The sequence below is a fragment of the Hemitrygon akajei genome, chromosome 2 (assembly GCF_048418815.1).
Source record: "Hemitrygon akajei chromosome 2, sHemAka1.3, whole genome shotgun sequence".
NCBI classification, from domain to species: domain Eukaryota; kingdom Metazoa; phylum Chordata; class Chondrichthyes; order Myliobatiformes; family Dasyatidae; genus Hemitrygon; species Hemitrygon akajei.
The window spans coordinates 171,167,682-171,186,213 of record NC_133125.1 but is presented as its reverse complement, the minus strand read 5'-3'; the positions used below and the strand labels follow the sequence as shown (position 1 = coordinate 171,186,213).

The 18,532-nt window shown below is 52.1% G+C and overlaps 1 protein-coding gene across 1 annotated transcript in view; it reads right to left on the bottom strand.

Annotated features, from left to right (window-relative positions):
• The window catches only part of vars2 (valyl-tRNA synthetase 2, mitochondrial), a 45,700-nt gene extending 30,520 nt beyond the window's left edge, over positions 1–15,180 (bottom strand). Inside the window, exons 1-8 of the mRNA XM_073032334.1 lie at positions 14,530–15,180; positions 12,569–12,644; positions 10,777–10,877; positions 10,573–10,694; positions 5,985–6,051; positions 4,096–4,193; positions 2,892–2,973; positions 1,466–1,585 (exon numbers count right to left, since the gene is read on the bottom strand). Of these exons, the coding sequence (XP_072888435.1) occupies positions 1,466–1,585; positions 2,892–2,973; positions 4,096–4,193; positions 5,985–6,051; positions 10,573–10,694; positions 10,777–10,877; positions 12,569–12,644; positions 14,530–14,817 (954 nt within the window). The 5' untranslated portion in view covers positions 14,818–15,180. The remainder of the gene's footprint in view (positions 1–1,465; positions 1,586–2,891; positions 2,974–4,095; positions 4,194–5,984; positions 6,052–10,572; positions 10,695–10,776; positions 10,878–12,568; positions 12,645–14,529) is intronic.
• Positions 15,181–18,532: the final 3,352 nt, after the last annotated feature.

Here is an 18,532-nt window from a genome sequence, read left to right as displayed (position 1 = left end):
GTAATCTTTATAAATTGTACTCATTTAATCGCATAAGGTGTACTGTCTGTTTTTGGGCGAGGCGGAGACATCACACAGCATCCACACCAGCTGATTACCCAGTTTGGCGGGGCCGAAGGCTGCTCCCCCTAGACGAGAACGAGTTTGAGCGATGCCTGAGGCGACCCAGGGGTTACACAGGAGACAGACGGGAAGACGGGGTCCATTCACGAGACAGACGAGAAGACGGGGTCCATTCAGGAGACAAGACACAATTACGCTGTCCATTTTGGAGCTCATTATAATGGGGTAGAAACTGTCCTTGAACCTGGTGGTACTGATTCTCAAACCTTTATCTCTCACCAAATGGGAGAGGGGAGAAGAGAACGACTGGGGTCGGTGAGGCGTTGGCTGCTTTCTCGAGAGGCAGCAGTCAGTCCATTAGGATCTATTTTTTGTGCTTTAGAGTTCCATGACACATTCTCCTTTGAACTGAACCCCCCCCCACCTCAGCTTTATGACTAATACAAGGGTGAAAATTTTGTAAATGGTGTCCAAATGGTTGTTGTGACGTGTCTAGTGTGGTAGTGTAGTGGGTAGTGCTTGCCACTCCACTGACTAGCAGTCTTCAGAAAAGGAGAGCTGAATGTGAAAGTCTCTCACTGCCAGTACATAACCTCTCCAACAAGCAGTGACTCCTCACTAATGACTCCCTCAGACTCGGGATGGGGAGGAGGCCTGGCCTGGCCCCTGCACACATAGCACACAGTCCTATCAATGTGTGAACACGCCCTTGTGCTCGTGAACCAGATCCCCCAGCTGTGGGTAAATTTCCCCACTGCCTTGTGGGTAGCCTTGGGAGGCTACGGGAGTGAACCCAGACAGCAAATCCAGAGTGGAGCCCCTCAGCTGGCTGAACATCCTCCTGGCAGTTCCTGCAGCCAAGCTGGTGCCAAACGTATTGCACCTTTGTCTTTCCTTTGGACTCCACCATTGAGGCCCAGAGAGGGATCTCGCCGACTGGGCATCTCGGGATCTCCGTACCTTCCGCCCAGGTGTGTAATGATGATCATCACCCACTGTTCTTCGAGACAGCCAACCACCACCCACTTTAATGTGACTGGTTAAAAGTACAGGGAAGTTCCGAGACAAGTTCTTTACACGGAGTGCTAAGTGTGTGGAACACCCTGCCAGGGGTGCTGGTACAGATAGATCCATTAGGGGCAGTTAAGAAACTTTTAAAAAGACATATGAATGATCAGAACGTAGGATTATCTGGGAGGGAAGGGTTAGATCGATCTTAGAGTAGGTTAAAAGTTTGACACAACATCACGAGCTGAAGGGCCTTTTCAATGTTCTATGTACAATGCATATCGGACATCTCAACCCGGGGGAAAACGGTTCTGGTTTTCTTTAACTCTCCAGAAGACTTTAGTAGGGAGATTTTGGCCGTCAATCCCTTGGTGGGAGTGGGGGCGGTACCTACCTCGATGTCAGATATGGCAGAGTTGAGGGCACACGACCAGTTCACCAGCCCCTGCCCGCGGTACACCAAGCCTGCCTCATGCAGGCGGACAAATGCCTCCGTCACGGCCTCGCAGTAACCCTATGGGGGGATGGGGGGGTAAGATGCAGAGAGAGGTGAGACTCTGGACGGGAAGAAGGGTGAAAGTGTCTGACGAGAGCTTGGGAGAAAGAGGACGAGACATGATCATCCCTCAGCAGAGCAGATGGGACGGACTGCAGACACGGTATCCAGGCACAGACAACAACACGGCCCAGGCCCATCAGCCCACAATGCCTGTGCTGTACACGGTCCCAGATACAACTGCATCCCTTGTGCCTGCACAGGCTCCGCATCCCTCCAAGCCCTGCGTAGTTAAAGATCGGCTTTTTGGTACAGTGAAAGGTGTCGACAACCTTTCACTGGAGGAAACTAGAGCCCCTGGAGGCTTAAGAGGGGAACACACGAAATCCTTATAAATAGCACTGGGAACTGAACAGTAATCATAGAACATCACAGCACAAAAACAGGCCGTAAGGCCCAGCTTGGCTGTGCCGAACCATTTTTCTCAAGTCCTGGCAACATCCTTGTAAACCTTCTCTGCACTCTTTCAACCTTATTAATATCCTTCCTGTAATTCAGTGACCAAAACTGCACACAATACTCCAAATTCGGCCTCACCAATGTCTTAAACGACCTCACCATAACATTCCAACTCTTATACTTAATAATTTGATTTATAAAGGCAAATGTACTAAAAGCTCTCTTTACTACCTTATCTACCTGTGACGCCACTTTTAGGGAATTTTGTATCTGTATTCCTAGATCCCTCTGTTCTACTGCACTTCTCAGTGTCCTACCATTTACCTTGTATGTTCTACCTTGGTTTTTCCTTCCAAAGTGCAATACCGCACACTTGTCCATCTGCCATTTTGCAGCACTGGCGCTGTAAAGCATCACGCCTCACCAGCATCACTGTTTCCACCACCACCCGTGGCAGCCCAGTCCAGGCACCCATCACTCTGTGTAAAATACCTTAACAACATGTCCTCCGGTATGATATAACCACCCTAGTAAGAAGAGTCTGACTGCCCGACCTATGTGCTTCATAATCTTATAAACATGGATCAGCTCCGAAGCTCCAGACAGAAGATCTCTAGGCATCGACCCTCCTCGACCTGGAACCTCAGCACCACCTCCTCACCCGCCGCTGTGATCTTCACCCACCTGATCACGACAAGTGTCTGCTTGATAGGTTTTCAAGTACTTGGCTCCCTCTGCTGTTTGAGGAACGATGTTCTGAACACTCAAACCCCCCGCCACGTACCCCTCCCCGAGAGAGAGGGCTCATCACGTCTCTGTGTCACCCCCGGCTCGACACCCAGCATGCGGATGTGTTGCCACTCACCGGGTCCATGGTGAAGCAGGCCCGGTCCCAGTCCAGCGAGGAGCCCAGGCGACGCAGCTGATGATAGATCTCCTCGCCCTTCCTACCGACAACACCCAGACATTAGGCAGGGCCCGGGGGATGCAAGCAAGGGCAGAGGGGAGAGGGGGTGGAGGAGAGGAGGGGCAGTGGAGTGGGGCTGGGAGAGGGAAAGGGAAGGAGATGAGCAGAGGGAGGGGATGACGGGAGTGGGAGGGCTGACTTGTTGAGGGACCCCATAAACCAGGGTTGAGGTTCCTGGGGAATGCCACAACATCCTAGATGGGGTTGACACCTCTGTAATTCAGTCTCCCAACTGCTCCTGCCCCCACTCCGATACCCACCGTACCAGACCGGGATAGTGGGGGCCCCACCCAGACCAGGGCAGCCAGAGGTCCCATCAAATCAGAACTGATGGGACGATGCACCCCCCTCTGCACCAGCAGTGTGAGAGAAAAACGGTAACCCCTCCGGACTGGGACAGCGAGGGACCCCAACCCCCTCCGGACCAGGAGAGCGAGGGACCCCACCCCCTCCGGACCAGAACGGTGAGGGACCCCGACCCCATCTGGACCAGAACGGCGAGGGAACCCAACCCCCTCCGGACCTGGATACGAGGGACCCCGACCCTCTGGACCAGGAGAGCGAGGGACCCCGACCCTCTGGACCAGGAGGGCGAGGGACCCCGACTCCCTCGGACCAGGAGGGACCCCGACCCCCTCCGGACCAGGAGGGCGAGGGACCCCGACCCCCTCCGGATCAGGAGGGCGAGGGACCCCGACCCCCTCGGACCAGGAGAGCGAGGGACCCCGACCCCCTCCGGACCAGGATACGAGGGACCCCACCCCCTCCGGACCAGAACGGCGAGGGACCCCGACCCCATCTGGACCAGAACGGCGAGGGAACCCCACCCCCTCCGGACCAGGATACGAGGGACCCCGACCCCCTCGGACCAGGAGGGACCCCGACCCCCTCCGGATCAGGAGGGCGAGGGACCCCGACCCCCTCGGACCAGGAGGGACCCCGACCCCCTCTGGACCAGGAGGGACCCCGACCCCCTCCGGACCAGGAGGGCGAGAGACCCCGACCCCCTCCGGATCAGGAGGGCGAGGGACCCCGACCCACTCGGGACCGGGACGGTGAGGAACTCCACCCCACGTTTTCGAACTGTGGGACTGATACTCACTCCTCCTTCCATCGCCACACCTCCTGCAGGAACTCGTGGCGTGACAGGTCCCGCCGGCTAATTCCACGCTCACGCTGCAGGGTCTTCTCCACCACCACCTGACGGCGAGGGAGGACAGTCAAGAGAGGCTGGAGTCTGGCCATTCGGCCCATTGAGTCTGGTCTGCTCCACCACTGATCTGGCTGTTGTTTTTCCTTAACGCCATTCTGTCAGTAACCTTACAAATCAAAAACTCTCCAATCCCTGCTTGAAATACCCAATGAGTTGGCCTCCAGTGCTTCACCCCTCCACAGAAACTCCCTTCATTCCGAGGTTAGGATATTCTACTCCCCTACAAGGAAACACACACAAAATGCTGCAGGAACTCAGCAGGCCAGGCAGCATCTATGGAAATAGAGTAACCAGCCAACATTTTGGGCTGAGACTCTTCAGCTGGACTGGAATGGAAGGTGAGGATGGGAGGGGAGGATGAGGTACAAGGTGGGAGGTGAATCCGGGAGAGGGGGAGGGGTGAAGTAAAGAGCCGGGAACTCGATTGGTGAACGAGATGGAGGGCTGCAGAAGGACGGATCTGATAGGAGAGGTCAGAAGACCATAGAAAGGAATGGGGAGGAGCACCGGAGGGAGGTGATGGGCAGGTAAGGAGATAAGGTGAGGGAGGGGAATGGTATAAGGTGGGTGGGGGGGGGGGGGAACATTACCGGAAGTTTGAGAATGGATGTTGTACCATCAGGTTGGAAACAACACAGGCAGAGTACAAGATTGCAACAGTAGGAGAGGCCCTGGACTGACATTTGGAATGGAAACGGGAAGTCGAGTTGAAACGGGTGGCCACTGGGTGACCCCGCTGTTGGTGGCGTCAGGGTTGGGACTTCCCTCATTATTTTTATAAACGATTCGGCCGTGAACGTGCACAGCGGAGTGAAGCAGAGGCACCGGACAGCCTTCTTCCTGACGGAGCCAGGACAGATCCTCAGAGATATTGATGCCCAGGAATATGGAGCTGCTGAACCCTCAGTGAGGATTAGTCTGTGTTCTCCCGACCTCAGCCACAACCCAGTCCCCGGTCTTGCTGCTGATAAATGGACTGCAACTTAGATAAGTGAGGGGTGAAACATTCTGGACATTCAAACCAGTGAATGGTGGGGCACAGACGAGTGTTGTGGAACTGAGGCACCCGGGAGCACAAGTGCACAGTTCAGTGACAGTGACGACGCGAGTAGACAGGGTGGGTGAAGGTTTATCACGCTGGCCTTCATCAGTCAGGGTGTCGACTTTAGAAGGACGTTATGCTGCAGATATGCAAGTGACTGGTCACCCTGTTAGAGCAAAGGCGTTGCCAGGTTGGAGAGGGTGTGGAAGAGATTTACCAGGATGCCTCTGGATGAGACGGCCTGAGTCTTGGGTACCGTGTGGCCAGGCTGGATCTTTGTTCACTGGACTACATGAGGGACGACAGAACGGGTGTGGACAGGGTGGACAGTCATGATCTTTTCCCCAGGGTTGTCGAATCCAAAACTAGGAAACACAGATATAAGATAAGGGGGCAGAAGAGTACAGAAATAGGCCCTACATCTGGACTAAACACAACTGCAAATGAAACTAAATGCTGTTGTGAAGGGGCATTTTTATCGAAGCTGCCTGAGCCAGTTCCACCAGCATTTAGCATGCTGTGCACGGTTTCCAGCAAGTGCAGAAACTCGTGTGCCTCTTCTGCCTGTGCAGGCTCCAGTCCCCACATCTTTCACGCCTGACACATGCAAACAGCACCCATCACCCTGGCGCTGGCTGGGTCACGCCCAGTAACCGGGTCAGAATGCCTGAAGCTGCCCCCCATATCCACCGAACAAGAGGCTGAGCCGGGAACACAGAGACGAACCAGGACTCACCTGTGTGGCAATTCCGGCATGGTCACAGCCCGGGAGCCAGAGCACCTTGCGGCCCTGCATCCGGTGCCTGAAAGGTAAAAGGTCACGACCTGAGAACTCTCTCCAGGACGCAGAGCGCAGATCAGAGTGTGAGGCAGCCAAGCAGTTGCAAAACTGCTCCTGCAAATAGTGCAGAATGCAGCACAGAAGTTCCCCGGCGTTACGCAGAGTGGTTCTCCACAGTTACTGTACCCCAGTGTTATACAGAGAGACATTCCCACAGGTACTGTACCCCAGTGTTATACAGAGAGACGTCCCCACAGGTACTGAACCCCAGTGTTATACAGAGAGACGTCCCCACAGGTACTGTACCCCAGTGTTATACAGAGAGACATTCCCACAGTTACTGTACCCCAGTGGTATACAGAGAGACATTCCCACAGGTACTGTACCCCAGTGTTATACAGAGTGACGTCCCCGCAGGTACTGTACCCCATGTTATACAGAGTGACGTCCCCACAGGTACTGTACCCCAGTGTGATACAGAGTGACGTCCCCACAGGTACTGTACCCCAGTGTTATACAGAGAGACGTCCCCACAGGTACTGTACCCCAGTGTTATACAGAGTGACGTCCCCACAGGTACTGTACCCCAGTGTTATACAGAGAGACGTCCCCACAGGTACTGTACCCCAGTGTTATACAGAGTGACGTCCCCACAGGTACTGTACCCCAGTGTTATACAGAGTGACGTCCCCGCAGGTACTGTACCCCAGTGTTATACAGAGTGACGTCCCCGCAGGTACTGTACCCCAGTGTTATACAGAGTGACGTCCCCACAGGTACTGCACCCCAGTGTTATACAGAGAGACGTCCCCACAGGTACTGTACCCCAGTGTTATACAGATAGCGAATCCCCACAGGTACTGTACCCCAGTGTGATACAGAGAGACGTCCCCACAGGTACTGTACCCCAGTGTGAGTGAGAGAACGAGAGAGAGACAGACAGAGAGGGGGAGGGGGAAGTATAGGGGAGAGAGAGAGAGATATTGAGATCCCCACAGGTACTGTACCCCAGTGTTATACAGAGAGACATTCCCACAGTTACTGTACCCCAGTGTTATACAGAGTGACGTCCCCGCAGGTACTGTACCCCAGTGTTATACAGAGACGTGTCCCCGCAGGTACTGTACCCCAGTGTTTATACAGAGAGACATTCCCACAGGTACTGTACCCCAGTGTGATACAGAGTGACGTCCCAACAGGTACTGTACCCCAGTGTGATACAGAGAGACGTCCCCACAGGTACTGTACCCCAGTGTTATACAGAGTGACGTCCCCGCAGGTACTGTACCCCATGTTATACAGAGTGACGTCCCCGCAGGTACTGTACCCCAGTGTGATACAGAGTGACGTCCCCACAGGTACTGTACCCCAGTGTTATACAGAGAGACGTCCCCACAGGTACTGTACCCCAGTGTTATACAGAGTGACGTCCCCACAGGTACTGTACCCCAGTGTTATACAGAGTGACGTCCCCACAGGAACTGTACCCCAGTGTTATACAGAGAGACGTCCCCGCAGGTACTGTACCCCAGTGTTATACAGAGTGACGTCCCCACAGGTACTGTACCCCAGTGTTATACAGAGTGACGTCCCCGCAGGTACTGTACCCCAGTGTTATACAGAGTGACGTCCCCGCAGGTACTGTACCCCAGTGTTATACAGAGTGACGTCCCCACAGGTACTGCACCCCAGTGTTATACAGAGAGACGTCCCCACAGGTACTGTACCCCAGTGTTATACAGATAGCGAATCCCCACAGGTACTGTACCCCAGTGTGATACAGAGAGACGTCCCCACAGGTACTGTACCCCAGTGTGAGTGAGAGAACGAGAGAGAGACAGACAGAGAGGGGGAGGGGGAAGTATAGGGGAGAGAGAGAGAGATATTGAGATCCCCACAGGTACTGTACCCCAGTGTTATACAGATAGAGAATCCCCACAGGTACTGTATCCCAGTGTTATACAGAGAGACATTCCCACAGTTACTGTACCCCAGTGTTATACAGAGTGACGTCCCCGCAGGTACTGTACCCCAGTGTTATACAGAGACGTGTCCCCGCAGGTACCTGTACCCCAGTGTTTATACAGAGAGACATTCCCACAGGTACTGTACCCCAGTGTGATACAGAGTGACGTCCCAACAGGTACTGTACCCCAGTGTGATACAGAGAGACGTCCCCACAGGTACTGTACCCCAGTGTGATACAGAGAGACGTCCCCACAGGTACTGTACCCCAGTGTGAGTGAGAGAACGAGAGAGAGACAGACAGAGAGGGGGAGGGGGAAGTATAGGGGAGAGAGAGAGAGATATTGAGATCCCCACAGGTACTGTACCCCAGTGTTATACAGATAGAGAATCCCCACAGGTACTGTACCCCAGTGTGATACAGAGAGACGTCCCCACAGGTACTGTACCCCAGTGTTATACAGAGTGACGTCCCCGCAGGTACTGTACCCCAGTGTTATACAGAGACGTGTCCCCGCAGGTACTGTACCCCAGTGTTTATACAGAGAGACATTCCCACAGGTACTGTACCCCAGTGTGATACAGAGTGACGTCCCAACAGGTACTGTACCCCAGTGTGATACAGAGAGACGTCCCCACAGGTACTGTACCCCAGTGTGATACAGAGAGACGTCCCCACAGGTACTGGACCCCAGTGTTTATACAGAGAGACGTCCCCACAGGTACTGTACCCCAGTGTTATACAGATAGAGAATCCCCACAGGTACTGTACCCCAGTGTGATAGAGAGACGTCCCCACAGGTACTGTACCCCAGTGTTATACAGAGTGACGTCCCCACAGGTACTGTACCCCAGTGTTATACAGATAGCGAATCCCCACAGGTACTGTACCCCAGTGTTATACAGATAGAGAATCCCCACAGGTACTGTACCCCAGTGTGATACAGAGAGACGTCCCCACAGGTACTGTACCCCAGTGTTATACAGAGTGACGTCCCCACAGGTACTGTACCCCAGTGTGAGTGAGAGAACGAGAGAGAGACAGACAGACAGAGAGGGGGAGGGGGAAGTATAGGGGAGAGAGAGAGAGATATTGAGATCCCCACAGGTACTGTACCCCAGTGTTATAGAGATAGAGAGAGACACGTTCCCACAGTTACTGTACCCCAGTGTTATACAGATAGAGAATCCCCACAGGTACTGTATCCCAGTGTTATACAGAGAGACATTCCCACAGTTACTGTACCCCAGTGTTATACAGAGTGACGTCCCCGCAGGTACTGTACCCCAGTGTTTATACAGAGAGACATTCCCACAGGTACTGTACCCCAGTGTGATACAGAGTGACGTCCCAACAGGTACTGTACCCCAGTGTGATACAGAGAGACGTCCCCACAGGTACTGGACCCCAGTGTTTATACAGAGAGACGTCCCCACAGGTACTGTACCCCAGTGTGATACAGAGAGACGTCCCCACAGGTACTGGACCCCAGTGTTTATACAGAGAGACGTCCCCACAGGTACTGTACCCCAGTGTTATACAGACAGAGAATCCCCACAGGTACTGTACCCCAGTGTTATACAGAGAGACGTCCCAACAGGTACTGTACCCCAGTGTGATAGAGAGACGTCCCCACAGGTACTGTACCCCAGTGTTATACAGAGTGACGTCCCCACAGGTACTGTACCCCAGTGTTATACAGATAGCGAATCCCCACAGGTACTGTACCCCAGTGTTATACAGATAGAGAATCCCCACAGGTACTGTACCCCAGTGTGATACAGAGAGACGTCCCCACAGGTACTGTACCCCAGTGTGATACAGAGAGACGTCCCCACAGGTACTGTACCCCAGTGTGAGTGAGAGAACGAGAGAGAGACAGACAGACAGAGAGGGGGAGGGGGAAGTATAGGGGAGAGAGAGAGAGATATTGAGATCCCCACAGGTACTGTACCCCAGTGTTATAGAGATACAGAGAGACACGTTCCCACAGTTACTGTACCCCAGTGTTATAGAGATAGAGAGAGAGAGACACGTTCCCACAGATACTGTACCCCAGTGTTATAGAGATAGAGAGAGAAGACACGTTCCCACAGATACTGTACCCCAGTGTTATAGAGATACAGAGAGACACGTTCCCACAGATACTGTACCCCAGTGTTATAGAGATAGAGAGAGACACGTTCCCACAGATACTGTACCCCAGTGTTATAGAGATACAGAGAGACACGTTCCCACAGATACTGTACCTCAGTGTTATAGAGATAGAGAGAGACACGTTCCCACAGATACTGTACCCCAGTGTTATAGAGATAGAGAGAGACACGTTCCCACAGATACTGTACCCCAGTGTTATAGAGATAGAGAGAGACACGTTCCCAGATACTGTACCCCAGTGTTATACGGCGAGCTGTTCCCCGGTGTTATGCAGAAAGCAATCTGAACAGTACTATACCCTGGTGTTATGGAGCATCTGACTCATCCTTGTTCCCAGGTACCAGGTCGATGTTTGAACACAGTGATACCCAGGCACAGCCTGTTACCTGTCTGGTGTACAGCCACAGAGTGGACACTCACCATCGGACCACAGCGTCTTGGATTGCCACGGTCAGCGCGTGTCCCAGGTGTAGGGAGCCGGTGACGTTGGGCGGTGGAATACACAGGGCGAAGGTGGCCTCCTCTGGCTGAGACAGATGGGCCTGTGGATGGAGTCAGACATTAGTAGTTCTCCCTGAGCTCAGAGCCCCTGGGTCCCAGTCTCTCTGCCCTCCCCACACGCACCTGAGACTCGGGCTTGAAGAAGCCCTGCTGCTCCCACCACGGGTACCAAGCAGCCTCCACGTATTGCGGGCTGTAGGAGTTGGGCAAGGGGGCCGCGGTGTCTGCAACAGAGAGACAGCGTTAGGGGACATCAGACCCAGTAGGTGGGAGCATCCCACAGTGCCGGAGTTGAACAACACAGAATCAGGCCCTTCAGCCCACTGTACTCAAACTGACCCTCTCCCCACACCCATGTACACCAGTAACTGCTACACAGCACAGAATCAGGCCTTGCACGACTGAGAGCCGCCTCCCTGGGCTGCTCGCATTTGGCGACATAGTAACGTAGCGGTTGGCATGACATCATCACAGCCGGGGGCGTCAGAGTTCAGAGTTCAATCCCGGTCTCCGTACATCCTCCCCGTGGAATGCCTGGGTTCTCTCCAGCTTCTCCCATTTCCTCCCACAGTCCGAAGACGTACCATGCAGGTTAACTGATCAGAGTAAGTTGTCCCGGGTGTAGATTTGTCAGGGATTGCTGGGCAGGTGGAAGGTCTGGAAGGGCCTGCTCTGCCCTGTATCTCAAAACAAACAAACACGCCCCATCACGCTGGTGTTGTTGGCAAAACACTGAACTTTGACAACTCACACGCCTTCCTCAATCTCTCTTTATGAACTGCGCCAATGGAGAACAGCCCTCTCCCTGGCACCAAACTGTCCCGAAGCTCGAACAACAGGTTTTTATTACTATACAGGTTGGATACAGATCAAAATTTTGTGTGTTCAGATTCCTTATTTGCATTATCAGTAGATAACGTACAACTGTGGAATTGCACAGTACAGGAGAGGCCCTTCAGCCCATTGGGTCCGTGTCAACCATGTTCTTATCGTTCTGGACCCATTTACCCGCACTGGGTCTGCATCATTCTCTGTCTTGGGGATTTGACTGCTCGTCCAGAGTGTTATTTGTACATCCCCAGAGTCTCTGCCTTCACTACCCCCTTGGACAGTGTGTCCCAGATTCCACTCACCCCCAGCCCTCAGTGAAATACATCCTCTCTCCACCTCTCCCCTTCCACCCAGCCCCTGCATCCGTTCTTGGTGAACGTTCATTGGTCAGAAACAACAGTCACCTTCCCCTGCTCTTTGCCAGGTCTATTAGCGATCCAGGCGAGAGCAGGGGGGAGACGGCTGACACACAGAGGAGAGATGGGAGGGGGGTGAGTACGAGGGAGGGATGACAAGCAAGAGGGGAAGGGCTGGAGGCAGTTGTAGGGGACGGAGAGAGAGAGGGATGACAGGCAAGAGGGGAAGGGCTGGAGGCAGTTGTAGGGGACGGAGAGAGAGAGGGATGACAGGCAAGAGGGGAAGGGTTGGAGGCAGTTGTAGGGGACGGAGAGAGAGGGATGACAGGCAAGAGGGGAAGGGCTGGAGGCAGCTGCTAGAGGGGACTGAGAGGGAAGTAACTGGGTAGGCTTTGTGTTACAGTCCCTTACCCTCCTCATACTGCCCTCCCCAGCCTCTACCTACCTTTCTCTTTACCTGCATCCATCTATCATTCACCTACCTTTACCTCCCTACACCCCTCCCCCACCTATCAATTATCCCTCACTCCTGCGAGGCTCATCCATCACCTACTGACCCCCACTCCTTCTGCTATTGGTACCTCACATCCGCTCCCGTCTCAGGCCTGACGCGGCTGCTGGGTTTGGGGACCCTGTTTAACAAAGACCACAGTCAGCCACGGCAGACTCGTCCCGCCCTTTCCCCTCCACCTCGTCCCACCCTCTCCCCCCACCTTGTCCTGCCCTACCTTTCTTCTCTCCGGGATGCGTCGGTATGTCATATGTAATCACCGGCAGCTCCTGCCACTTCCGCTCACCCTGGTCCTGGGGCAAAAGAGCCTCGGTTATCCCGTGCAAGGTTGGAATTGGAATATCATTGTCATATGCACTGAAGTACAGTGAAAAACTTGTCTTGTAAACCGTACATACAGGTCAGATCGTTACACAGTGCACTCAGGTAGAACAGTAACAGAATTCAGAAGAATGAGAGGAGATCTTATAGAAACATATAAAACTATGAAAGGGATAGATACGATAGAGGCAGGAAAGTTGTTTCCTCTGGTAGGTGAGACAAGAACTAGAGGACATAGCCTCAAAATTCAGGGGAGTAGATTTAGGACGGAGATGAGGAGGAACTGCTTTTCCCAGAGAGAGGTGAATCTGTGGAATTCTCTGCCCAATGAAGCAGTGGAGGCGACGCCAGTAAATATATTTAAGACAAAATCAGATAAGGTTATGGGGAAAAGGCAGGTAGGTGGAGATGAGTCCATGGCCAGATCAGACATCATCTTATTGAATGGTAGAGCAGGCTCAACGGGCCAGATTGCCAACTCCTGCTCCTATTTATGTTAGAATGCAGAATAAAAGTGTTACAGCCACAGAGAAAGTGCAGACAGACATTAAAGAGCAAGATCATAACGAGGTAGACCATAAGGCCAACAGACCATGTCGTCATACCAAAGAACTACGCAATAAGTCTTCTAACAGCGGGGTAGAAGCTGTCCCTAAGCCTGTTAGCAGTGCTTTAAAACTTCTTCCCGATGGGAGGGACGAGAAGAGAGAGTGTAGGGGGTGGAGCAGCCAGTGTAATCATACACCCTGCCCACCCCGTACATTCTCACCTCTCTCTCCCAAAGGGATAGGGTGTTTCATTATGTTGACTGCCTTACAGAGGCAGCGAGAATTGCAGAGAGAGTCATGGAGGTGAGGCTGGTTCCTGTGATGTGCTGAGCTGTGCCCACAACTCTGCGGTTTGTTATGGTCACATGCAGAGTGGTTCCCGTACCAAGCTGTGATGAAAATTGGTACGGGCTGACGTGGCGGTGTTTGGTTGGAGCTGGACGTTACCTTTCACTCAGACAGACCCACCTCCCGACACCCAGTGAGACGGGCACAGCATCGGTTACTCAGCTCCTGTTGGTTTGTCACTGTCAATATCATAAACAGTGGTGTAATGCAGGGAGGGTGACACTGTAACACAGCAGATATAGTTCCTCCCTTGGTTACAAACCTTCTACATACAATTGAGCATTTGGGAAACTGATGAGGTTAGATTTGCCAGCTTCTGCAGGTTGACAGCACCTTCTTCAGGATGGCAGATATCTTTAGCAGGGAGTGGCCATTTCTGCAGACCTCCATTCTCTACCATGCCTACCCTGAGCCACAGGAATCGGGCTGGGTGGAGCCGAGCAGAGCTGTGAATACAGAGCAGACTCACTCGCTTGCTAAGCCAGTGAGACTCTCTGGCAGCCATTCTTTCTGCATCCGATAACTCTCCCATCCCCGCTGCCTTTATGATTCTCTACCACACTTAACGGCTCGGGTTTGCAAACAGTTCTCAGGAACAGAACACTGTCTACACGAACCTCCACCTTCCCCAACTCTGCACCCACCAGACCAGAGCTTTCAGCGTTGGGGAAAGATGGTAGGTGGGGGAGATGGCTGAGGGAGGCCAAGTCTGTCCAAGGTCAAAGTTCAGAGTGTAAAGTATATGTACGAACACGTATAATGAAACACATAAAAATTGCAACGGTATCACGGCCACATTGCATGAGGTGCGTAATACACACAAAAAACAAAATTAATGATACAATAAGCTGTGCCGTTTTCAACAATTAGGGGAATGCAATGCAGGTCTGGCAGTAAGAGGGGTCGGAGGTCACCGGGAAAGGCCGCTGGCCACTCTCACCACCCCCTACCCCCGACTCACCCCTCCGGCGCCCCCCCGGGCCTCTATCACCGCCGCCCGTCGTCGCAACCGCCGCTCCTTCTCCTCCCGCTGACGGACGCGGTTGCGGGAGGCGGGCCCGGCCGGGCTGCCGCTGTTGCTCCAGGCACGGCTCCGGAGCGGGACCTGAACCTGCGAGAAGAAGGTGCGGCCACAGCACCGGCTCACGGGCGCCGCCATCATGTCCCTGACGGACACCGGAAGGGGCGTGGTTGGCGCGGCGGCGGGAGGCGGAGCTGGCGTAACAAGGGGCGGGGCCCAGCTGTCCATCACAGGCAGAGTTATGGAGGTACAGGAGCCCAGGTTCCAGATTCCATTCAACCAATCCGCACAACCTTCATCACTACATCAGTATAAGACCATAGGACACAGGGACGGAATTAGGCTATTCGGCCCATTCAATCATTGCTGGTTTATTTTCCCTTCAACCTCTTGCCCGATAACCTGACCGATCAAGAACCTATCGAGCTCTGCCTTAAGTATGCCCGATGAATTAGCCCCCATAGCCGCCTGTGGAATAAAGAGTCACCACACGCAGACTCAAAAAAAAAATCCCTCCTCACCTCTATTCTGGCCCTAGACTCCCCCACTACAGGAAACAATAGACAGTAGGTGCAGGAGTAGGCCATTCGGCCCTTCTAGCCAGCATCGCTATTCACTGAGATCATGGATGATCACACACAATCGGTACCCCGTTCCTGCCCTCTCCCCATATCCCTCGACCCCACTATCTACAAGAGCTCTATCTAACTCTCTCTTGAATGCATCCAGAGACTTGGCCTCCAATGCCTTCTGGGGCAGAGCATTCCACATATCCACCACTCTCTGGGTGAAAAAGTTTTTCCGCATCTCTGTTCTAAATGGCCTAGCCCTTATTCTTAAACTGTGGCCTCTAGTTCTGGACTCACCCATCAGCGGGAACATGCTTCCTGCCTCCAGCATGTCCAATCCCTTAATAATCTTATATGTTTCAATCAGATCCCCTCTCATCCTTCTAAATTCCAGTGTATACAAGTCCAGTCGCTCCAATCTTTCAACATATGACAGTCCCGCCATTCCGGGAATTAACCTTGTGAACCTACGCTGCACTCCCTCAATAGCAAGAATGTCCTTCCTCAAATTTGGAGACCAAAACTGCATACAATACTCCAGGTGGGGTCTCACCAGGGCCCTGTACAGCTGCAGGACCTCTTTACTCCTATACTCAATTCCTCTTGTTATAAAAGCCAGCATGCCATTAGCTTTCTTCACTGCCTGCTGTACCTGCATGCTTGCTTTCATTGACTGATGTACAAGAACACCCAGATCTCGTTGTACTTCCCCTTTTCCTAACTTGACTCCATTTAGATAGTAATCTGCCTTCATGTCCTTGCCACCAAAGTGGATAACCTCACATTTATCCACATTAAACTGCATCTGCCATACATTTGCCCACTCACCCAACCTGTCCAAGTCACCCTGCATTCTCATAACATCCTCCTGACATTTCACACTGCTACCCAGCTTTGTGTCATCAGCAAATTTGCCAATGTTACTTTTAATCCCTTCATCTAAATCATTAATGTATATTGTAAACAGCTACGGTCCCAGCACCAAACCTTGCGGTACCCCACTGGTCACAGCCTGCCATTCCGAAAGGGACCCGTTAATCGCTACTCTTTGTTTCCTGTCAGCCAGCCAATTTTCAATCCATGTCAGTACTCTGCCCCCAATACCATGTGCCCTAATTTTGCCCATTAATCTCCTATGTGGGACTTTATCAAAAGCTTTCTGGAAGTCCAGGTACACTACATCCACTGGCTCTCCCTTGTCCATTTTCATAGTTACATCTTCAAAAAACTCCAGAAGATTAGTCAAGCATGATTTTCCCTTCATAAATCCATGCTGACTCGGACTGATCCTTCTACTGCTATCCAAATATGTCATAATTTCCTCCTTTATAATTGACTCCAGCATCTTTCCCACCACTGACGTCAGGCTAACCGGTCTATAATTCCCTGTTTTCTCTCTCCCTTCTTTCTTGAAAAGTGGGACAACATTAGCCACCCTCCAAACAGCAGGAACTGTTCCTGAATCTATAGAACATTGGAAAATGATTACCAATGCATCCACGATTTCTAGAGCCACCTCTTTAAGTACCCTGGGATGCAGACCATCAGGTCCCGGGAACTTATCAGCCTTCAGACACAACAGTCCATCCAACACCGTTTCTTGCCCAATATAAAATTCCTTCAGTTTATCCTTTACCCTAGTTCCTTTGGCCACTATTACATCTGGGAGATTGTTTGTGTCTTCCCTAGAGAAGACAGATCTAAAGTACCTGTTCAACTCGTCTGCCATTTCCTTGTTCCCCATAATAAATTCACCCGTTTCTGTCTTCAATGGCCCAATTTTGGTCTTAACTATTTTTTTTTGCTATTCACATACCTAAAGAAGCTTTTACTATCCTCCTTTATATTCTTGGCTAGTTTACCTTCATACCTCATTTTTTCTTGGCGTATTGCCTTTTTTGTTTTCTTCTGTTGCTCTTTAAAAGCTTCCGGTTTCCCGCTCATCTTTGCTATGTTATACTTCTTCTCTTGTATTTTTATACTGCCCTTTACTTCCCTCGTCAGCCACGGCCGCCCCTTACTCCCCTTAGGATCTTTCTTCCTCTTTGGAATGAACCGATCCTGCACCTTCTGTATTATTCCCAGAAGTACCTGCCATTGTTGTTCCACTGTCTTCCCTGCTAGGTATTGTTCCATTGAACTTTGGCCAGCTCCTCCCTCATAGCTCCATAGTTCCCTTTGTTCAACTGTAATACTGACACATCTGATTTTCCCTTCTCCTTCTCAAATTGTAGGTTAAAACATATCATATTATGGTCACTACCTCCTAATGGTTCCTTTACCTCGAGATCCCTGACCAAATCCGGTTCATTGCACAACACTAAATTAGAACTGCCTTCTCCCTGGTAGGCTCCAGTACAAGCTGTTCTAAGAATCCATCTCGGAGGCACTCCACAAACTCCCTTTCTTGGGGTCCAATACCATTCTGATTCTCCCAGTCTACCTGCATGTTGAAATCCCCCATGACAACTGTATCATTACCTTTGCAACATGCCAATTTTACCTCTTCATTCAACTTACACCCTACATCCAGACTGCTGTTTGGGGGCCTATAAGATAACTCCCATTAGGATCTTTCTACCCTTAGAATTTCTCAGTTCTATCCATACTGACTCTACATCCCCTGATTCTATGTCCCCCCTCGCAAGGGACTGAATATCATTCCTCACCAACAGGGCCACCCCACCCTCTCTGCCAGTCAGTCTGAAACATGCACTCAGTGTAGGCCTCAGTAGGGTTCAATAAGATCCCCCCTCCCATTCTTCTAAAGGCCAGTGACACAGTCCCAGAGCTATCAAACGTTGTGGACACCATTTGAAGTTTAACTTCCCGACGTTTTCCTTTGCATCTCGTGACCAGTGGAAAGGTAGAGCAGATTTGATGAACCGAATGGCCAGATTCTGTTCCTGTGCCCTATGCCTAGGCTCACTACAGCTTCCACTTCCTTGCAATTTGTGATTGAGGGTTGGGATAAGAGGAACCGAGGGTGCACTGGAGGAGGCCATGTTTGGTTTGTGATGAGTGGAACTGCAGAAGATGAAGAGAGACCATCTTTGCTGAGCACACTGCAAGAATGGGTACTTTTCCCAGTCGCCACGCGGGCCAAAGGAACTGGTTCTGCGCTGTATGGCTCTATCATCAAGGGGTGGGGCTTGGAGACACTAGCAGGCCTGACCCACTCGCCCACACCAGACCCGTGAGCATCCCACATTTTATTCCCAGCAATTGAGTGAGGCGGGAAAGGGGCTCGTCTGCGGACATTCTGCATCTGCGCCGGAATGTGTGTTGACCCTTGCGGGCTGCCCCCAGCACAGCCGCAGATTGTCGGGGTTGGTAACGCAAATGACACAGCTCACGGGATGTTTCTGTGCGCG